The 19,155-nt window shown below is 39.9% G+C and overlaps 1 protein-coding gene across 1 annotated transcript in view; it reads right to left on the minus strand.

Annotated features, from left to right (window-relative positions):
- The window catches only part of LAMA3 (laminin, alpha 3), a 113,594-nt gene that overhangs the window by 52,788 nt on the left and 41,651 nt on the right, over positions 1-19,155 (minus strand). Inside the window, 15 exon segments of the mRNA XM_010006910.1 lie at positions 80-284; positions 1,014-1,225; positions 1,749-1,864; positions 2,230-2,369; positions 2,458-2,584; positions 3,917-4,082; positions 6,108-6,205; positions 8,331-8,439; positions 10,629-10,789; positions 12,135-12,288; positions 12,426-12,526; positions 13,804-13,946; positions 15,236-15,368; positions 18,435-18,591; positions 19,076-19,155. The exon segment at positions 19,076-19,155 is cut by the window's right edge and continues 6 nt beyond it. Coding sequence (XP_010005212.1) covers positions 80-284; positions 1,014-1,225; positions 1,749-1,864; positions 2,230-2,369; positions 2,458-2,584; positions 3,917-4,082; positions 6,108-6,205; positions 8,331-8,439; positions 10,629-10,789; positions 12,135-12,288; positions 12,426-12,526; positions 13,804-13,946; positions 15,236-15,368; positions 18,435-18,591; positions 19,076-19,155 — 2,102 coding nt within the window.

Genomic DNA, 19,155 nt, shown 5'->3' on the forward strand with positions numbered 1-19,155 from the left:
CGTCTCCTCCAATTACCTGAAAAGAAGGCTGAAGCAAACCACGTAGGAATCGTTTATAATGCACATGACCCAGACTTACTTGCATTGCCCACTGTTTTTTTCACATTCTGGCTTTGCCACATGAACGACTCCTCGTTCTGAACAGTTGCAGCTCTCACAGCCAACAATGGGGTGGTAGTTGAAGTAATGTTTCTCACACACTTCACACTTTGGCTTAACAGTATGTGGAGGGCAAATGCATTTACCGGTCACATCGTCACAAAGGCGCTGCCCGCAGTTGCACACTAGGTCAAAGAAAATGTTCTACAAATTAATTACATCAGCTCTTATTGAACCTGTATATGAAGAAAACCTCACACAACTAGAATGTATAAAGGACACAGTTCTTTCCTCTCTTTGACTGGTTTTAAGCTCAGCTGGTTTGTTTGACCTCAACTGTCACAATGATGCAAGACCGAGACAAACCAGGGTCATGGAAACCAACTCTGTGACCACAACTGTAGTTTCAAATAATAGCTTGAGACCTTGGCTCTTTTACACAGATTGGTTGCTCAGCTTCACCACAGGCATTATTATCACTTCCCAAAACTGCCAAGCATTAAAAAAATAATAGTTTTGGTGTTAAGGGCAAAAAAGAAATGTTCATAAACATAGAGCAGAATATTTGGGAAAGCAGCTGAAGAATGTTGGTATAATCTATACATCTGTTGATGTTATTAGGAATAATAAAAAAAAGAGGAATTAAGAGTGCTGTCCCTGACTATGTATGGAAAATCTTGAAGGTATAAACTGGGTTACAACAGTAATAACTTAGAAACAATTTAGCAGTCACTGTAGAAAAATCCATTTGAAAGAGTGGCAATATGGATTTTAACCAGTAAAACTGTAAGCCTACTACAACCTGATCAGACAACACCTGCAAAAGCACACTTCATCTTGAACTAGGTGTACTTAAAGGGAATGGGATTACTTCTGTGCTAACAGGTGCTGAGTAAGTTTGAGCATGTACTTACACTTGCAGGATGGGAAGCCATAGTAGCCAGTTTGGCATCGGCTGCACTGGCGGCCGATGACGTGAGGTCGGCAAACGCACTGTCCTCCCAGGGGGCTGCAAGCAGGGCTCCTGGCACCTGCTCTGTGGCAGTCACAGGGCAGGGCTCCGTTGTTGTAGAAAGCCACTAGTGACCTCACCGAGTCCTTACAGAAGGCTGATGATCCTTCTAGGCTATTTCAATTGAAATATAAGTCACGTAAGTACTGGCACTCTGCAATTGTTATGAGCGTGCTTTGCAACGGTTCAGTAAATTAAGAGTCCTGTCTTTCAAACAGTTATTTGACATTAGGATGGCATCAGTACACATGCAAGGGTATCCTTTCATTAAATTCGTGGTGAATGGCTTTGAACATGCAGGTAAGGGATTTTTTTCCAAGTGAATAAGTTAGTTATATCAGTTCAGACATGCCAAGCAAAACACCAAATGCCAAAGACGGAAATACCAAAGACAGGACGATGACATAGATTTTCCTCTTTCGTGAGCAATAAAGCTCTACCTTTTCATTTAATTTACAATAAAAGAATAATGGAAAAATGACTCATGGGAAATTTAATGGGACAGCATAAGCCATGAAAAGCAGCTTAATGTAGCAAAATGATGTGGATTTTATACAGATGTCTTTAATACAGAGAAAAAGTAATATTAATTCCCAGCTTGTTGTCAAATGTTCAGTTTTTAGAAATCAATGCTTACTCAATATAAAAACTGTTTCCTCCACATTGGCTGATAAAATCAAATGACTTGTCCACTGTCTTTTTGTCAAGAATTTTGTAACTGTAGGTGTCTGCTGGAACAACTAAGACATATTCCTTAAAACAACAAGAAAGCTAAATTGTACATTTCAGAGAAAAGCAAAAGACACAAGGTAACACATTTATATATTTAAATGTTGCTTCATTATGTGTTCTGGGTTTTCTCAAAACCTGTAACATTTTAACTGAAAAAAACAGGATAACATACTTCTTATCCAACCACCCCCAATCTGTGATTCTACAAGCAGTGTACAATAAAAACAGTGTAGAGGGTCTTAAAAATTTAAGATAAAACAGAAACAGTGCACAAGATCCTTAAAAATCTGAAACACAACACTAACAGACAAATTATTTCCTGTTGGCTTTCATCTATGGTGAAACTGAGAATAACATTTCCAAGTACATTTCTTTAATAAACATACCAGAACCAGCATTCTTGCATCAGGTATCATCACTGTAACAGAGACCTCAGGTTCAGAAATGTCAAGCTCGATTTGATTCTCTGCAATGACCGGATCCCGGCAGCCGGAGGTATGAGGGCAGAACGAAGCATTGAAGGAACCTAGAAGAAAAAAACATAATGCCAAAAAATGCTCCACGTGCCAAAATGTTGAGAAAAGAAAGACAGTAGATGAAATTCAGATGCTTACCTGACCACACACGTCCTGCATCCACATGTACTTGCACAGGGAACTTGGGGTATGCTGGCTGATTAAAATGTACCACAAACACGTATCTGCCCAAGTGGGGCACTCTGCCATGTAAAGTAACCTGCTTCTGCAGAAACAAGAACAGCTCTGATAGCATATTATCTTTGTGAAATATTCTTGGGTTTCTGAGCTGTGCTCTGTCACCTACCAGCAGTGAAAGACAGGGGACTTAGCACCACTCAGGAAGTTAAATATCTTTTAAAAAATCACAGAATTGCAGAACGGTTTGGGTTAGAAGGGACCTTCAAGATCATCTAGTTCCAACTCCCCTGCCATGGGCAGGGACACCTCCCACGAGACCAGGTTGCCCAAAGCCCCTTCCAACCTGGCCTCAAACACTTTCAGGGAGAGGGCATCCACAGCTTCCCTGGGCAACCTGTTCCAGGGTCTCACCACCCTCACAGTAAAGAATTTCTTCCTAATGTCTAATCTAAATCTACCTTCTTCCAGCTTAAAACCATTCCTCCTCATCCTATCACTACAAGCCCTTGTAAAAAGTCCCTCCCCAGCTTTCCTGTAGGCTCCCTTCAGGTACTGGAAGGCCATTATCAAGTCTCACTGGAGCCTTCTCTTCTCCAGGGTGAACCACCCCAATTCTCTCAGCCTATCTTCACAGCAGAGGTGCTCCAGCCCTCAAATCATCTTTGTAGCCCTCCTCTGGACTTGCTCTAACAGCTCCATGTCCTTCTTGTACTGGGGAACCCAGAACTGGACACAGTACTACAGATGGGGTCTCATGAAAGTGGAGCAGAGGGGAAGAATCACCTCCCTTGACCTGCTGACCATCCTTATTTTGATGCAGCCCAGGACAGGGTTGGCCTTCCAGGCTGCAAGCGCACATGAATGGCTCATGTTGAGCTCCTCTTCCACCATCACCCCCAAGTCCTTCTCCTGCAGGCTGCTATTGATTCATTCTCCACCAAATCTGTATTTGTGCTTGGGATTGCCCTGACCTTGCACTTGGCCTTTTTGAACTTCATGCAGTTTGCACAGGCCCATCTTTCAAGCCTGTCAAGGTCCCTGTGGTTGGATCCCTTCCCTCCAGAGCATCGACCACACAGTTTGGTGTCACCAGCAAACTTGATGAGGGTGCACTTAATTCCACAGTCCATGTTGCCAACAAAGATGTTAAACAGCACTGGTCCCAGTATGGCATTACAACTGCATGCTCCTATCTGTTTGCATGCCAAGCACATCTATCATCCTTCTGAGACCACTCTGGAGTTAAGAAAGAAGCTGGCATTTTTATTTCTTTATTTTTTAATGGCTTACTCAGTTTGGAGCATTTTGATCATATCACATCATTCAGTTTGGATTCTCTTAAAGTGCTTCATCTGTTCAACTTCACTTGGAACATATTGTGTGACCTCAGAAACAAAGTTTTCAAAATATGACATACCTGTAATGGTGTCAAGGTGACTCCATTAATGGAGTTAGAAGGCAAAGGGGCACTCAGTGGATCATGGATGATATTTCTCTGTACTTCGGAAATTCTCCCATCCTTGATTGCATCCAAAATCAAAGCTGCTGGTGGAGTTTCATGCACTGAGGAAACGCATGTTGCACTAAACACAGAATTATAGTAATTACTTTTGGAGCCAGGAGAATTTATTAAGCGTCATAAAAGGAAAAGCAGTCGATACACAAAGTCAAAATTTTAGACTATATTAAAATTTATAATGCAATAGTATCTCCTGTTACTCTTTGGATTCTATGTAAATTGTCAAAAAGTACATGAAAACAGGAGGTACAAACAAGATTTAACTCACAAAGAGGAAAATGTAATTTATTTTATTAACTAAAAATTTCCATAACCTGAACAGTTGCAATAGAAAGTGTTTACTAAGGAAAATGAAACCTAAGGGAACCAAGATATAAAATATAAAAATAAATTTAAGTTAGTCCAGTTAGTCACATTCACCAGAATCTGTACTAATATTGATTCTCAGTTCTACAAATATTCCCATAGGTGTGTGCTTTAAGTATAAAAGTTTTCTCTTTAAATATAGAAGTCAATGACACTACTTAAGTACTTAGAAACTAAGTATACACTCAAGTATTTGTAGAATTGGAGCCAAAATAAGTAACAGTGCTCCTTGAAAACATCCTCATTCATTCACTGCTGTGCTTAACTATTTCTTTCTTGGTATATTTAATTCTGAAGAACTTGATTGAGAGAAGTATTTCCAAAACCACAGGAGAAAATGTTGAGGAGTTTCCTGCTAGTATTTGTTCACTTCTCATAAGTATTCAACAGACAATGATTAATCTTTGCTCAAGACAGGCCCAGAACTGGAACAGCAAGTATGTTTCAGGGCCAGGGTTGAGACGAATTTGCCAGGCCTGTGTGGGAAATCACATGCAGCATCTGCTTATATTACTTTTCAGCTGAGCCAAGACTCTGTATCTTTCAACTAGGTGAAACCTAAACGCTTCTAGGAAAGCGGAAATACTGCCAGGTAATGGTCCTAAGGACAGAACATAAACTTACCATAAACTATGTAAATATAATGAGATTTAAAAAAAAAAACCACAACACAAAACCAAAGTAAAATGTATACATTTCTACATTATTTGTATTATAAATAATATTTTTCACCCAGCTTTTTTCCCCCATTTTACTCGGAATATAAATACCAAGGAACGTAAAACTCCGTTGGTGCAAGTACAAGTACCTTAAGTCTTAGAAAGCTGCTCTCAGTTGTAACACTCTGAGCAGGAAAATAGTTGTGATTCAGTGCTATGATGCTTGGAAGCCAAGCACAGTCACATGTTTTTATCTAATTTACTATGCAGATTTTTCTGCTTTCTATTTCAATTCAACCATTATATTAGAAGTTACTGTCTGGAAAACTATCAGACCTAGTCAACACTGTTTCTGCCTCTGAACTCCTGCAAATGACATTTACTTTTACTTTGAGGCCTTGCCCATTGCCAGACCAGCAGGAAGAAAGTCTTAGGAGCAGCATCACGAGACATATCCTAGGGAGTGCAATGAGAACTCAAATTTGAGGCTCCCTTATTTGGAAGCTGCAGAGTTAGTTTCTCTCTGGCCCAAAGGATAAAACATATGGAGAGGGGAAGAGCTTCAAAAGGACAGAACAAGTGGCCTGAAGAACCCAAACCTGATCCTTTTGAAGTTAAAGTTCAGGTTCAGTTCTTTACAGGAAGATTTTGCTGTGGATTTGTGCCTAAAAGGGCAGTTATGTCCCCTACTTAATGACAAATTAAAGACATTTTGGAACAGCTGAAGTGGTAACATGCTGAATGAAATTCCAGATGGAGCAGCAAGTATTTCAGGCCAGAGAAGCTTAGACACCCATCAGACAGCATGTGAAAGATCCAAGTTTCTAACATATCAGCACTCAGTACTTCAGACAGGCCATTAGGGGTTAGTATTAAAATAATCCTGCACAAAGACTCTCTAGATTATCACTAACACTTCAGCTTTTTTTACAAATATTGCTTTGCAAAAGTGGCCTACATATCACCACTCAGCAAAGGTTCACCCAAAGAATTTAAATCCTGTTTACTCTGCCTTCTTCAAGGTCTTCTTCAGAAAACATGAAGGATAAAACCAAGCACATTACCTTCCATCATGGGTACTCCCGTAAGCAGCTATGCACTGCACTTTAGGACTCACGTATTCTGGAGAAAATTCTTCAGCTGATATAATACAGACCTTGTGCTGAAAAATAATCACAAGGCAGAATTAACATTTAGTATTGTAAATAACAGGGCCAGGCTTTAGCAGGAAGGATGAAGCCCAGTTGTAGCATGGGGAGACCTGAGCCCTAAGCCATGTCATGTCATGGACTTCCCACAAGATTTTTGATCCCTTTACCTGCCTGTACCTGAAAGCCTCAGTGTTGAATAGTATTTTTCTTTCCTTATCAGGGGAATGTTGGCTGTTCAGAAGTTAAATAAATAAAAAAATAAGTGTATGTATGGTAATGGGAATGACAGAAGACCAACTTGCAGGGTCAGAAGCCAGGCAAGGAGGTGTGAGAGAAAAGCCCTCACATCTGTGCAGTTAAGAGACTTTTACACCCTGGAGGAACTTCTAGATCTTCTGAAACACAGGCACAAACACTTGCTCACACAAAGTCCATAGGAATAAGTTTCAGTGACATCGGGATTTCTCACAACATATTCAGAATTCATTTTAAAATCCAACAAGAACATATGATTTATTTTTTTTTAACTAAAACTAGACATGAGCAAACAAAGCTGTGGTAGTCCTGCCATAGCCATGGTGGTAAGGACAAAAGGGAAGGCTTGTGGGTAGGCACAAGAGTTAGTACTAATAAAATATATTACACACATTTACAAAATACCTAAGTGTAGGTTATTAAACCTGCACATGGACTACTTGAAAAAAAAAAGATTAAAAGGCAAAAAAAGTAGTAAGGTAACTAGCACTATCTGTGTTTTTGCAGTAGTGAGCAGGGACTAGAAACCCTCTATAAGCTAGAAGGCAGAATACTAAAAAGTCCCTTTTCCTGGGCAGCAAACATTGTTCCTGTTTTGCATGTAATGACCCACAGGAGTCTGCCCATTGCAGCAGAATAAGGGTAGACTCTGAAGCTTTGGACTGCACTTTATGAGCAGCTAAAACATTAGTGCCAAACACAGTATGGGTTTAGATAGCTTGTATGCATCAATGTGAGATAAAGATTACCAAGTTGTAAGAGCTTCTATTGAAAGATGACCTTAAGTACACCATTTCCCCTTTATTTAGACCAGATTTCTGAACCTCAGCACTGGGCGTGGTTCCCCTTTGCCTCTCTTGCCTACATGACAGGGGCTCACACAAGCATCTTTAACTCCAAGGCTGCTGCCATTGACTCTGTGATTACTGCCCATTATTCCAGAAGCTCTTCTTTCCTCCCTTCCTCCTGTCTTTTGCTAAGTGCAGTCTTTACATTTAATACAGGGAAATTAACTTCCTGTATCTCAGGAGAATATTGTCATTTATCTTGCAGCAAGTTATTCAGAGAATGAAAACTAAAATTCAGAAATAAAAACACAGGAATTCTTAGCACAAGAGACTTCCACATGTGGAGATACAGACTAACAATATCAACGTTTTTTGGGTGTGGATCATGTTAGCACAGCAATTGCTGCAGGGAGCTAACAGACAATTTAAATGGTATTTGTTCACACTGAAAACAGCCTCATGAAACGAAGAAAGCATCAGTTGTTAATCCTAACAGCTCCAAGAAACTACTCTATGTTTATACTGGAGTTTCCACTCCATATTTGAACCAAATGTGTAAATCACCTTGTGTGGAAAACGAACAACATAGAAGAAAATCCAGTGTACAGAAACATTTATTCCTGGTGTGACCAAAAGATGGCATCAAAGGCTTTAGAAAAAAAAGCAGAAATACATGACTAATGAATGCACTTCTTGCCTGAAATGAGTGCATTTATTGCCTGAATTTTGTAAGAGATGCAGGAAAGTCCCATATAAATATTTTGGAGTATAAAAAAAAAAAAAAAAGTGAAACATATGGAAAGAAAAAATTATAAAGTATAAAAGCTACCAGATTTTTCAGTTAAAGTTTACATGTGGAAGAAAGAGGAGAACTGAAACAGAGCACAAAAACTGGAAAAAACCCTTGCAAAGAAAGGCAAATTTCTGTTTATCTTTGATAAACTGTTTATCAAGTTTGCCTCAGTATTCTCTGATTACATCAAGTATCTAAGACACATATTACTACATACCTTGCGAACATAGGGAGAAAATATTTCTATTTACCTACTCAGGGAACAAGTGTTATAAAAGGCAATAGAAAATGGAAACTTACCAGAAGAAAATTAATTGATGATGCCTTAAGGTGTATCTTTGTATCTGCTAGAAGATCATAGGCTGCCAAGCGATTCTTGTCGTCAACTACAACGCTGCGACAGAGGAAACTGAGACAGAAAACAGGATTCAGACTGAGCCTGCTGGCATTACCACTCTGTTTAGGCTATTGCCTAGCTCAGCTGCCTAGCTTTTGGCTAGCCTCATTGCTGGTGCCTAGCTGTCCTGCTGGATCCTAAACCACAGCTACCTTTGGCCACTGGTGAACATGCAGTATCCTGGCTCATGAGACAAATGAAGTACCAGGTATAAAATTCTGCTTGTCCTTTGTGGGTTGCCCTAGCCAGAGCCCAAACCTCCAGACCTTAGCTCAGATCTCCATTTGAGTTACGGCTTTAAGTAGGACGTGAACAGACAGGCGCACATCCATGCTATCTGTAGAGGTTTCTAAGCTGTGTAGAATAGCTTTTAACTAATACTCTGTGCCTGGCCTGTGCTCTTTTGAGGTGCCAGCATGCACCAGCTGCTGCTTTCCACAACTGGTATGCACCACTGGTGGTGAGGAATGGCAGCTGGGAAAGTCTTGATTTTAGGAAGCTCTTCCATACAGATACTCCTCAATATAAATTTTTAAAAAATGTAGGTTTGTTTCTTAGTGACTGCCTTTATTGGCTGCACAACTTTGGTAAAGAGAAAAACATACTAAGCGGAAGAGTCTTGCTAAAGCCTTTGAACATTGCCTTGTTCAGGGAGCATGACCTTTGCAGCTTTCCAAAAGTAGCAACAGTTCCCTTTTGCTAAAGGGAAGTCCTACAGGGCTCTAATTTTCTTTCTTGAAAAAAAGAAAGGGTTGGGTTGGAAGGGACCTTCAAGATCATCTAGTTCCAACTCCCCTGCCTTGGGCAGTGACACCTCACACTATACCAAGTTGCTCAAAGGCCCATCCAACCTGGCCTTGAACACTTCCAGGGAGGGGGTATTCACAACTTCCCTAGGCAACGTCTTCCAGGGTCTCCCCACCCTCACGGGAAATAACTTCTTCCTATTTTCTAGTCTGAATCTATCCTCGTCCTGTTTAAAGCCATTCTCCCTCGTTCTATCACTTCATGCCCTTGTAAAAGCCCTTCCCCAGCTTTCTGGTAGCCCCCCCCCTTCAGGTACTGGAAGGCTACTATAATGTCTCCCCAGAGCCCTCTCTTCTCCAGTCTGGAGCAACCCAACTCTCTCAGCCTGTCCTCTGAAGGTGGGTGCTTCAGCCCTCTGATTATCTTTGTGGCCCTTCTCTGGACTCGGTGTATCAGCTTCTTGTTCTTCTTGTGCTGGAGACTCCAGAACTGGACACAGCACTCCAGGTGGAGTCTCACTCTCTTTTGCACTTCTCAACTAGGCCAGCCAGCATGCTGTGGGTGAGAAGCTGTAACCACCATACAACCACTTTTTTTCTATCTCCTCTACGAACCAGATAATGCAGAATTTTCACTCTTGTCTAGAGCACAGCTTATGAGTCAGGTCAGCTCAGGGCTGACAACATTTGAGACCAGAGAAATACAGATACCTCATTTGTGATTTGCTGGAAGCTTGCAATGGTGTATTCTCTTACAATGTTTTATTGGGAATAATCAAGCTCATACAGCTATAAGAAGGCCTGGCACAATAAATTCCTGATTCTGCAAGTTACCCTGATTTGCATGTAGCTCACTTTGGCATTTCTTGATTTATTTTTTAACAGAAGAGACTTCCTGCTTAGGGAAGATGACACAGCAATGTGACCATTAGGTACATGCAGAATGGCCACAGAAGGGATTTACTGCATTGCTACATTAATGTAGCAAGGGCTTTCTTTGTATTTTCACGAACAAGTTTTCTAGTTTATCATATGAACAAAGAAGTACGTTCAAAATTAAGCCCATCAAATGTCTTTAGGAAAAAAAAACCCACAAAAAACCAGCAATAAGATGAAAGATTTATCACAAATAGTTTGGGGCTTCAGGTGTTACATAACAGGCTAAAATAAGAGCCTTCCCCAGCAATAACCTGACAAGGTCACTGCTCCACACATATATTAAAAAGTGATCCTTTATATAGGAATACAGTTCACTTGAACCGGTAGCAATATTTAATGAGCTGATTATGCAAAGAGAATAAAAAATCTGTACAATACCCAGAGAATCACATAGTTTCTTTAGATCACCCTAAAATTCAAACTGCGTACACAGTGAAATGGATTCCAACACATAAAAAGTGTAATTTTATCCCAGTGCTTATTTAATAATTTAGTGATTACTGCATAAACTCTTACCTGTATTTACAACTATATATTCTCAGTCTGCCTTCAGTCACAGGTCCAGGGCTATGTATTATTATCTTGGCAGTGTACAACTTAGCCTCTTCGTTGGCGTATTCAAAAACCAGAACATAGCGACCCACTTGTGGAACATTTATGTTTATCTGTAAATTGACCTAGCTCAAGATCATTGAAAAATTGAAGAGCTGTTAGATTTTTCAGTCCTTTACTTGCAGGAAGCTCCCTTTCCTGCCCTGCAAGCCAACCAGTCAGCCTTCACCCAGGACCAACCCTGTAATGTCTCAGCAAAAGACATCCAGCAGAATGGAAGCAATGCTTTCAAATATCACTTTGCCTACTAGTAAGAGTAAACCAAGTTCAAGAAACAACTGTCATAATAACAGCTGTAAAATAAACCTATGAAATCAGTATATTACTATCTCTCCTTTTCCCAGCAGAAAATACCAGTGAGGAAACTTCACTGATACTGAAAAATGTTAATCAACTCTAAGCTATCTTTAATAACATAAAAATTGAATCTACTTCTCCACTGTAAAAAATATCTCCAGGAACACAAGTCCTACTACAGCAGGGCTACATATTGCTTCCCTATAAAGAATTAAAGCATCTTCTCCAGCAAACAAGAAATGACCGTTTCTGAAGCATCAAGTTTTTCTTTTAGTTTACCTGCACAAATTGCTTAACACAACATTTGCTGTAAAAGACTTTCAAGCAGCTGCACAGAAAGTGCTGTGGTTTAAAGGGGTCCTCACTACAGTTGGCTATATAATTATTTTCAAATTTAAACTCCTTTTTCTCAATATCTCCTTAGGCTACAAACACCTAAACATATAAATAATCCTGTTAACAGCTCTCTTGACTTCACTGCAGTTAATAAGGCTGGTAAAGTTTTGCACATGCATCAGCAATGAAGGAACAGAGCCTGTGGCATATAAATATTCTTGTTGCACTTGGTATTTTTAAAAGCAATATCCAAGCACAGCAATAGAGAGCTTAATCATTTTACATGTAATTACCATACACTTGACAAGCACACTTCTACTATATCTTTTCATTTCATAAAATGTATGTTTCTCTTTCTATGCACCTACAGCAGTTGCATAATTGCTTCTGCTTAAAGTAACACAAAAAAAATATGCAACTATTTCAGAAAAAAAAAAATCAGAGTGATGCATGTATGCAATTTCTGCTGACAAACCATTATGCCACTTCTGCTGCAATTCAACAGTATGCTGAATAAGCCACTATGCCAGAAGCAGAGGGATTTTTAATAAAATGTGTTTGTCAGAGAGAGATGTCCACTCTAGTCACAGCTATAAATCCACTTAAACTGATCCATTTACACAATTCTGTATAAAACGCAGAACTTGGTACACAGTCTGTTTTAAGGATGTGTTACAGATCCACAAAGCCTGAGCTGCAAATCTCCACCACTTTCAGCCCAGTAGGTTTATAGTCAACAGTGCAGACTGCACTGCAATTAGCAGGCAGGAACCTGACCTCTCTTCCACTGATATGGGTCATCACTGGTTGATCAGGAGCTGGCTGTCGCACAGGTGTTCTTCTGTATTCTCCCCCATGTCTGAAATATGCTGCCTCTGAACCAAGGACACAGGAAAATCTGCCCAATGGCAAATGCTGATAGAGCAAGCAGCTTACACACAAAAAAACAACAAACAACACAAACAAAGAAAACAAACCCAAACCACAAGATTATTATTGTTTTCAAGTGCAGCAGGATAACAATAAAATAATCCAAGGCACTGGTTTATCTGTAGCATATATACTGACTGATCTGTTGAAGCACGTCCTGAATAGGTGCAGGGTTCTGTAACTTGTATCTGCAAGATGGATGCCTTGTAGTAATCACTAGGTAACAGCACCATGTAATCCTAAGAACAAAGAATACAACAAATGCAAGACCATGCAGAAAATTACAAAAGGAACATCTCTAGACTTTCACAGTGTATAAATGAACAAACCCAACCACATAAATCATTTTTACAGAGAGTATCTGCAAGACATGGTTGTTGTTGGGTTTTTTCCTGTTATGGGGCCAATAACGTAAAAATGTTTCTCCCTAATTCTATTTATACCTCCACAGAGATGGGACTAAGGCAGCTGCCCTGCAAGAAGGGAATATCTGAAGCCAATCTCCCATCATGTGCTGTACAAGACAGTGATCATGAAGAAGCCTCCTCACACCTTAGTAACACACAGCCAGCTGGGTGAAGTTTTCACCAGTGAGTGCAATCCACATGCACACAACTCAACTGTGTATGACTCCACAAAGGAGAGTCATGTATCTCAGCTGACTTGCTAAAAATATTCCACATAATCTAACAAGCTGTGCTTCAAAAACTGGTTTATTTTGGCCTTGCCTACTTAAACTAACATTATAGATCTTATTTTTAAAAACAAGTGAGAACATACTGGGTCAAGATCATTAATAAATTCCTTTTCAAAGGTATTTGCATATTTGCAAGTTCTTATTTGCAAGTTCATATTTGTAAACATATTTGCAAGTTCTTTAGTAACATTTTATGTGGTATGCCATAAATTTAACTGAGCCTCAGGCTTAGTGACTAAAGGCACTGGCTACTTGTTAACTCCATGCAATATATATATATGAATTTCAGTATGCTGTCTTTGTGATCATATGTCTTTAAGGTTTTTCATAAATGATCACCTGAAACCATTTGTCTTGTTATAGTAATTTCTTAGAACTGCTGTCAGAAAATGTTTCAGTTTTTCGGTGAGTGAAAGAAGAGTAATAATGGGAAGATAAAAACATGTAGAAAATTATGTGCTAATCATGCAGAGTATCTTATAATTCTTTTCTGAGGATCTTTGTCAAGAAACTAAAGCCTTGGTCACCTGTGGCTGATCAATTGTGCTGTATGTTAACACTACCTTATCCTTTGAAGGTACTATTTCCAGATACAGTTAAAGTCTGTAAGCACAATAAAACTTAGAGTAGGTGAAAGTCAGAGAAGAAAAAAAATTAAATACAACAGAAATATAAATTTTCATAATGATACTCTTCTGCTGTACTTCTTTCACCAGTGCTGAATTTCCGCTGCTTGCAGGATTCTTCCTGGCAAAGAACTCCAGAGTAATACTGTCATGACAGCCTTTGAGCACACATTTTCCCCAACTGTTTTCTTACCAAGAGGACTTCTTCTGCCATTATACTGATAGTCCACATGCCTGGAACCAGTGAGAAAGGCTCTGTGGAGCTTCTTCCTGGGATTGTGACAAAAGCTGGCTCTCTGCTTGGTGGGAAGACAAACTCCTTGCTCTGAGAAGTCCCTGCCAGCAACAACAAAAAATCAAGTAAAAAAACAAACAAACAAACATGAAGGATTGTGTAAGATCTTTCTATGTGCAGGACTGATTCTTTCATCCATAAACTTGGCCTAACAGGAGCTGATCAATGCTTTTCTGTCAATATGCATTAACAGTGCACTCAACCACACACAGTAAGCTACAGAGCAATGCAGTAGTTGCTGTCTTTGCTCTTACTAGTCTTGAGCAAATTGGTTCAGAAAAGCACAGCTCTGCCTCTGCAATGGCCAGTTTTGCAATATTCTGAAATGCTCACTTCTCACTTCCCTTTCCACTATTTTCCATTCAACCTCTCTCTGCACTGACTCTGACTCACAATATGCTCAGCTGGCACAAGGCCTGCTCTTATGGGACTTTCACTGATTATTTCAAATGCTGGAGATTCTCAGTAGCATCTAAAATGTTTAGTTACAGACAGTAACTGATGTTAACTTCTGGGCAGAGAGAATGTACAACAGAAACACAGATGCAGTATAACTATCAAAGAAAAGTCATGAGGATCAATTACTATGAATATCAAAGGTTTCTTCTTTGAAGCCTCTGGACACAGACAAAAGCTGTTTCCCTGCCTCCCAAGCAGTACAAGTCAGACATGACCACAAACTGCTGCCACTCTGTGGTATCTGTGAAGTCTTTGGTTTTGCCTCCTCCAAATTACTAAAAAAGGATCTATGACCAAGCTCCATTAGCTCCCATCAATATGCTGAGGTTAGGCACAGTAAGAGATAATTCTGCATATAGGCTTGGTATGCCTCTGCCATTCAAAGGATACAGAGTACTTATCTCTTATCAGGGCTCAAAACGTATCACATGCTTTTGAGATCTGCAATCAGAGCTAACTTGGTAAGACTGGATTAATTCATGGAATGAAGGCAGAAGTCACCTTTAAACTGAAATACCAAAGGCAACTAAACCCAAGTAAATGCTATTATCCCTTCTTTAAAAGCTTTACAAACCCCACAGTTCAGCACTTCCAAGTATAGAACTGAAAGTACTGAGTTTGGCAAACATTTGAAATAACGCACGTCGATTACTACCGTGAGTAGTACACACACATGTAAGTAGTATGCAAGTTTCATGCAACCACAGCCACAATTATACAGCAAAATATATCAGGAAAAGCAGGAAAGCACTGACACTGTTAAAAGTGATGCATTTTAAGCCATATTATAAATTTGACTCAGGTGCACCATGAAAAGGCTCCTCTGATCTAAACATTCAGTTGATCCACTGCACCGCTGAGTTGCACCTACCTGTTTCAGGCCCAGACTGACAAGCAGATATGCGACCAGATAATGTTTCACCTCCAGGGTTAATGTACCTCAGGATAATGCGAAATAAGAAGAGGTTTGATTTCTCCACATTCAAAGTTATCCTCACTTCATTCTGAAAAATGGAAGTTAATAAACAAAAACAGCCGTAAAGCGCTGAATAGAGGAACAGTTAGAAGCCATGCATGCACCATACTAAAGTCCTACAAGAAAAACACACATGCAGAGGAGTATATACTGGAATGGCAATGCTGGTGTATGACAGAAGAAGACAGGCAAGCCTAGTGAGAAAATTAATTCACTTACAAGTATAATTAGTGCCCAAATGTTTTCCCTCAGCAACTGAGATCTTCCCTTTAGAGCTTTTTGAGCCCAGGCTGACATAGCAGAGGACTATGTGGAAGAGCTTAGGGGAAGCCACAGTGATAGGCACAACCACCTCTGGCTGGGAAAAATAAAAAGAAAGGGAAAAAGGAGGAAAGGAAAGTATATTATTTGTTACTAGCACCGGGAGAAAGAAAAACCATTTGGCAAAGACAAACTCCAAAACAGAAAAGAAAGGCTCAGGCAGCTTACAAAAGAACATAGAACAAAACCTCCTGTGAAATAAAACTCTCATTGAATAACAGCTTATCCATAAAGACATAGGATGACTGAACTGACACATGTGTTGATATTGTCCCTTGACATGGACAGTGCTTTACTGTTATTCTCCCCTCCTGTGCCATAAAGGAGGCATACAGTATCAAAGGGCTGTCCATATTCCTGACTTCCCACAGAACAGCCCAGAATCACTGATACTATTCTGAGATTACACACAATGCTCCACAGCATGCTGACATCTCAGACCACTGCTGAAACTTCTGCTCCTCCACTAGATCCCTCAGTTTCTTTAGAGATGTGATACCATGCCTGACTCCCTTTGCCCTGTGGCTGAACCAACACCTCCGGAGCCACATTGTTCTTGTGCTCACAGGAGACTGTATTCACACAGACTCCATTATTTAGTTTGCAGTGCAACAGAAAATTGGCAGAGACATGTCCAAAGGTTGGTGGTGGACTAGGAAAAAATAGGATTGGTGCAAGCTCAAGGGTTTGGCTTCCTTCTTTCCATCCTAAATCCTAAAGCTCCTCTCAGAAACTATCTCCCACCTGTTCACCCATGACAATCCCCTTGCTATCCACCTTTCCAAGGTGCTTGTGGCACAGTTACCTTCCCACCACTGTGGTCCATTCTGCTTCCTCAAATGCACATTGGTTTATTCTGTTCCATGCATTGGAGAATGGAACACAAAGCCTCATTTCCTCTCCCTCCTAAAAGCTACAATAAATGCAAGATTTTCAGCTCCCAGATGCTGTTCTGAAGGTATGTCTCAGTCCTGTCACCACCACCCCAGAGATCCCCACCTTCTTAATACAAATGCACAGCAGAAAGCAAAGACAGACATATGTCAGAGCTCAGAGATCTACTGAGACTAGCTAGCTAAAACTCCAGGTGGTTGCAGAAGGGCAGCGGACCAGAATGGAAAACAGAGACAAGCAGAGGAAGTTTTTAAAAGTGTTGCTTTAAACAGAGAAGAATGACTTCCAAAGGATACTACATGAATAAGAAAGGCATGTAGGGAACACCTGAAAAATAGAAACAAAAAAGAAAAGGAAAAAGAAATAAAGAAACATGCTTCAGAAGATTTATAAAAATGGCTTCTAAGCTTTTAAGTAAAACATAGAAGACAGTGAAGGCAGAGAAAGAATACATGTGAGGAATGAGGAAGAGATGCTGGTCCCTGGCTTCATGCAAGAGCAGGGAGTGGGAGGAATTTTTCATTGAGCTCTGGCACAAATTTAGGCAACTCTGGCCAGTGCTTTTAAATCTGAGCCCAACTGTGAGCTTCTCAGTCTGTAATGACACCCCCATGTTGGCAGCATGACAAGACACCAGCAACCTCCACTGAGGTCACACCTTGCTTTTTTATTTAATCTCAAAATGTTTTTATTGTTTTGAAATAGTTTATTTTAACAAAACTTGTTACATTAGCCTTTTGTGTGGTAGATAAGGTATCACTATTTGCCTTCTATAAAGGAGGATTATTTCAGGGTCCTACAAGACACAGAAATGCTATGTCAAAGTTCCTTCAACGTGAGACTATCTTAGTTATGACAAGATCTAACTAAGGAGGGCCTGGACCTGATAAATACTTACATGAGTGAAAAGCTTTATCCAGATAAGCAAAATAATGCACACTTTTAACAAGATTAGAGACTAAGTCCTTTCATTACCTCTTTGCAAAACACCACTGGATATCAAATGCAAAAAAGCAGCTGAGCTAGAAAGCAGAAGTTAAGAAATCCCAACTACTGAGAGTTGCCTTCATTTGTGAATGGGAAGTAATCTGAATATCCAACAAATACGAGCTCTAGGATAAAACACCCAATGAACAAAGCTGAAAGAGTGAGTAATGAAGAACAGAAAGGAAATCACTCTGCTTGGTGCAATGGTTACATGCTTATGTCTCAGTCTGTCATGATCCATTAATCCTTGGACAACTCACAGAGTTTGGATACAACTATACCAGAGTGCTACTTTTAAAAAGAGTGAGAAAATCCCATTTATTGTTCAAATCCACTGTTTTAAAATTAAAGTTCAAGCTCAGCAGTTCAGTCCAAAGTCAGACAGGTCCCTTCTCACACAATTAAATTATGGTGCATTTCTTCATGTGGTTTACTTCTCTCTGCTGTTGTTCAGTTTATTTGTAGACTCTAATGAGACTAAGATAAAGATGCCCCTGCTTACAGCTTCTTTTACTGAATCACATGCTTACCTGTTTGTGAAGGTATCAATGCTAATAAAAGTTGGTGCCACTTTCTTCTTTGCCCAATATAAACTGCAAGTGCAAGAAGACACCAGTGACAGCTCTGTGATGGTACCTGAAAAATCTTACGGACGCAGACTGCCATGGAATTGTGTAATTCAAGCTATTTCGCCAAGCAATGACCAACTTAAAATAATACCAACATTCACTATTCCAAACAGCAATACAGCACCAAAGAGTTTGGATAAGTGAGATCCTGTCCTTTTTTTCCTGGTTTCTCCATAACCTTGCACTCTCATAGCAGTGCTATAGAGACATATATACCATACACCTATGTTTTCAGCCCAAAAGTCTTGAGTAAAATAGCTTACCTGTACAGAGGACATCTGGGCATATCCTCTCCAACTGAAGCCAGGAAATTCCTGAGGATCATAGCCAAACCGAATTTCCCTTCCTGTGACAGTAGTACCATCTTCAATCTCAAACTTCATGTGGTGCAGATCAGGAAAATAATAGTTTTTTTCAGGCCTTTCAAGGAGAAGAAGGAACAACAAAACACCATAAAATAACAAAGAATTAACAGTCTACATCTACATTACAGTCTACATCTAAGAGTATAAAGCAATGGGAGAGTGATGACCTACTGGAGACTAAGGAATCTTGACAGCAGCTAATAAATTGAAAACAGCTGGTAAGATGGATGTAATGAGAATTCTCTTTCCAGTAGCTTTTACAGCTTAAATATTTTCCTATATAATTCTTGACAGATATTTAGATACATATGAAATACTACTGCAAAATTGATATTGGTTATTTAAGGGAACAAGTTACAGAATCGTATTAAAATAACAGAAGAAAACTGCCCAGCAAAATTAATAAGACTAATAGAATTTATCAGCTTATTTATCAACAAACCCAGAATCTCACGTGAAAGGATAGCAAGGGACTTGTGGGCAGTTTCACAAGAGCTATGCTAAAGCAGGAGTTAACCCAGGGCTACAGCCAGACTTACTCCTGACAGGCCATCCCCACGACATGTGGCCGGCACTGGCAGCCACCCGAGGGCTCAGCACACACTGGGCTAAGGGATCC

The sequence above is a fragment of the Chaetura pelagica genome, unplaced genomic scaffold (genome assembly GCF_000747805.2).
Source record: "Chaetura pelagica isolate M959 unplaced genomic scaffold, ChaPel_1.0 scaffold109, whole genome shotgun sequence".
Lineage (NCBI taxonomy): Eukaryota > Metazoa > Chordata > Aves > Apodiformes > Apodidae > Chaetura > Chaetura pelagica.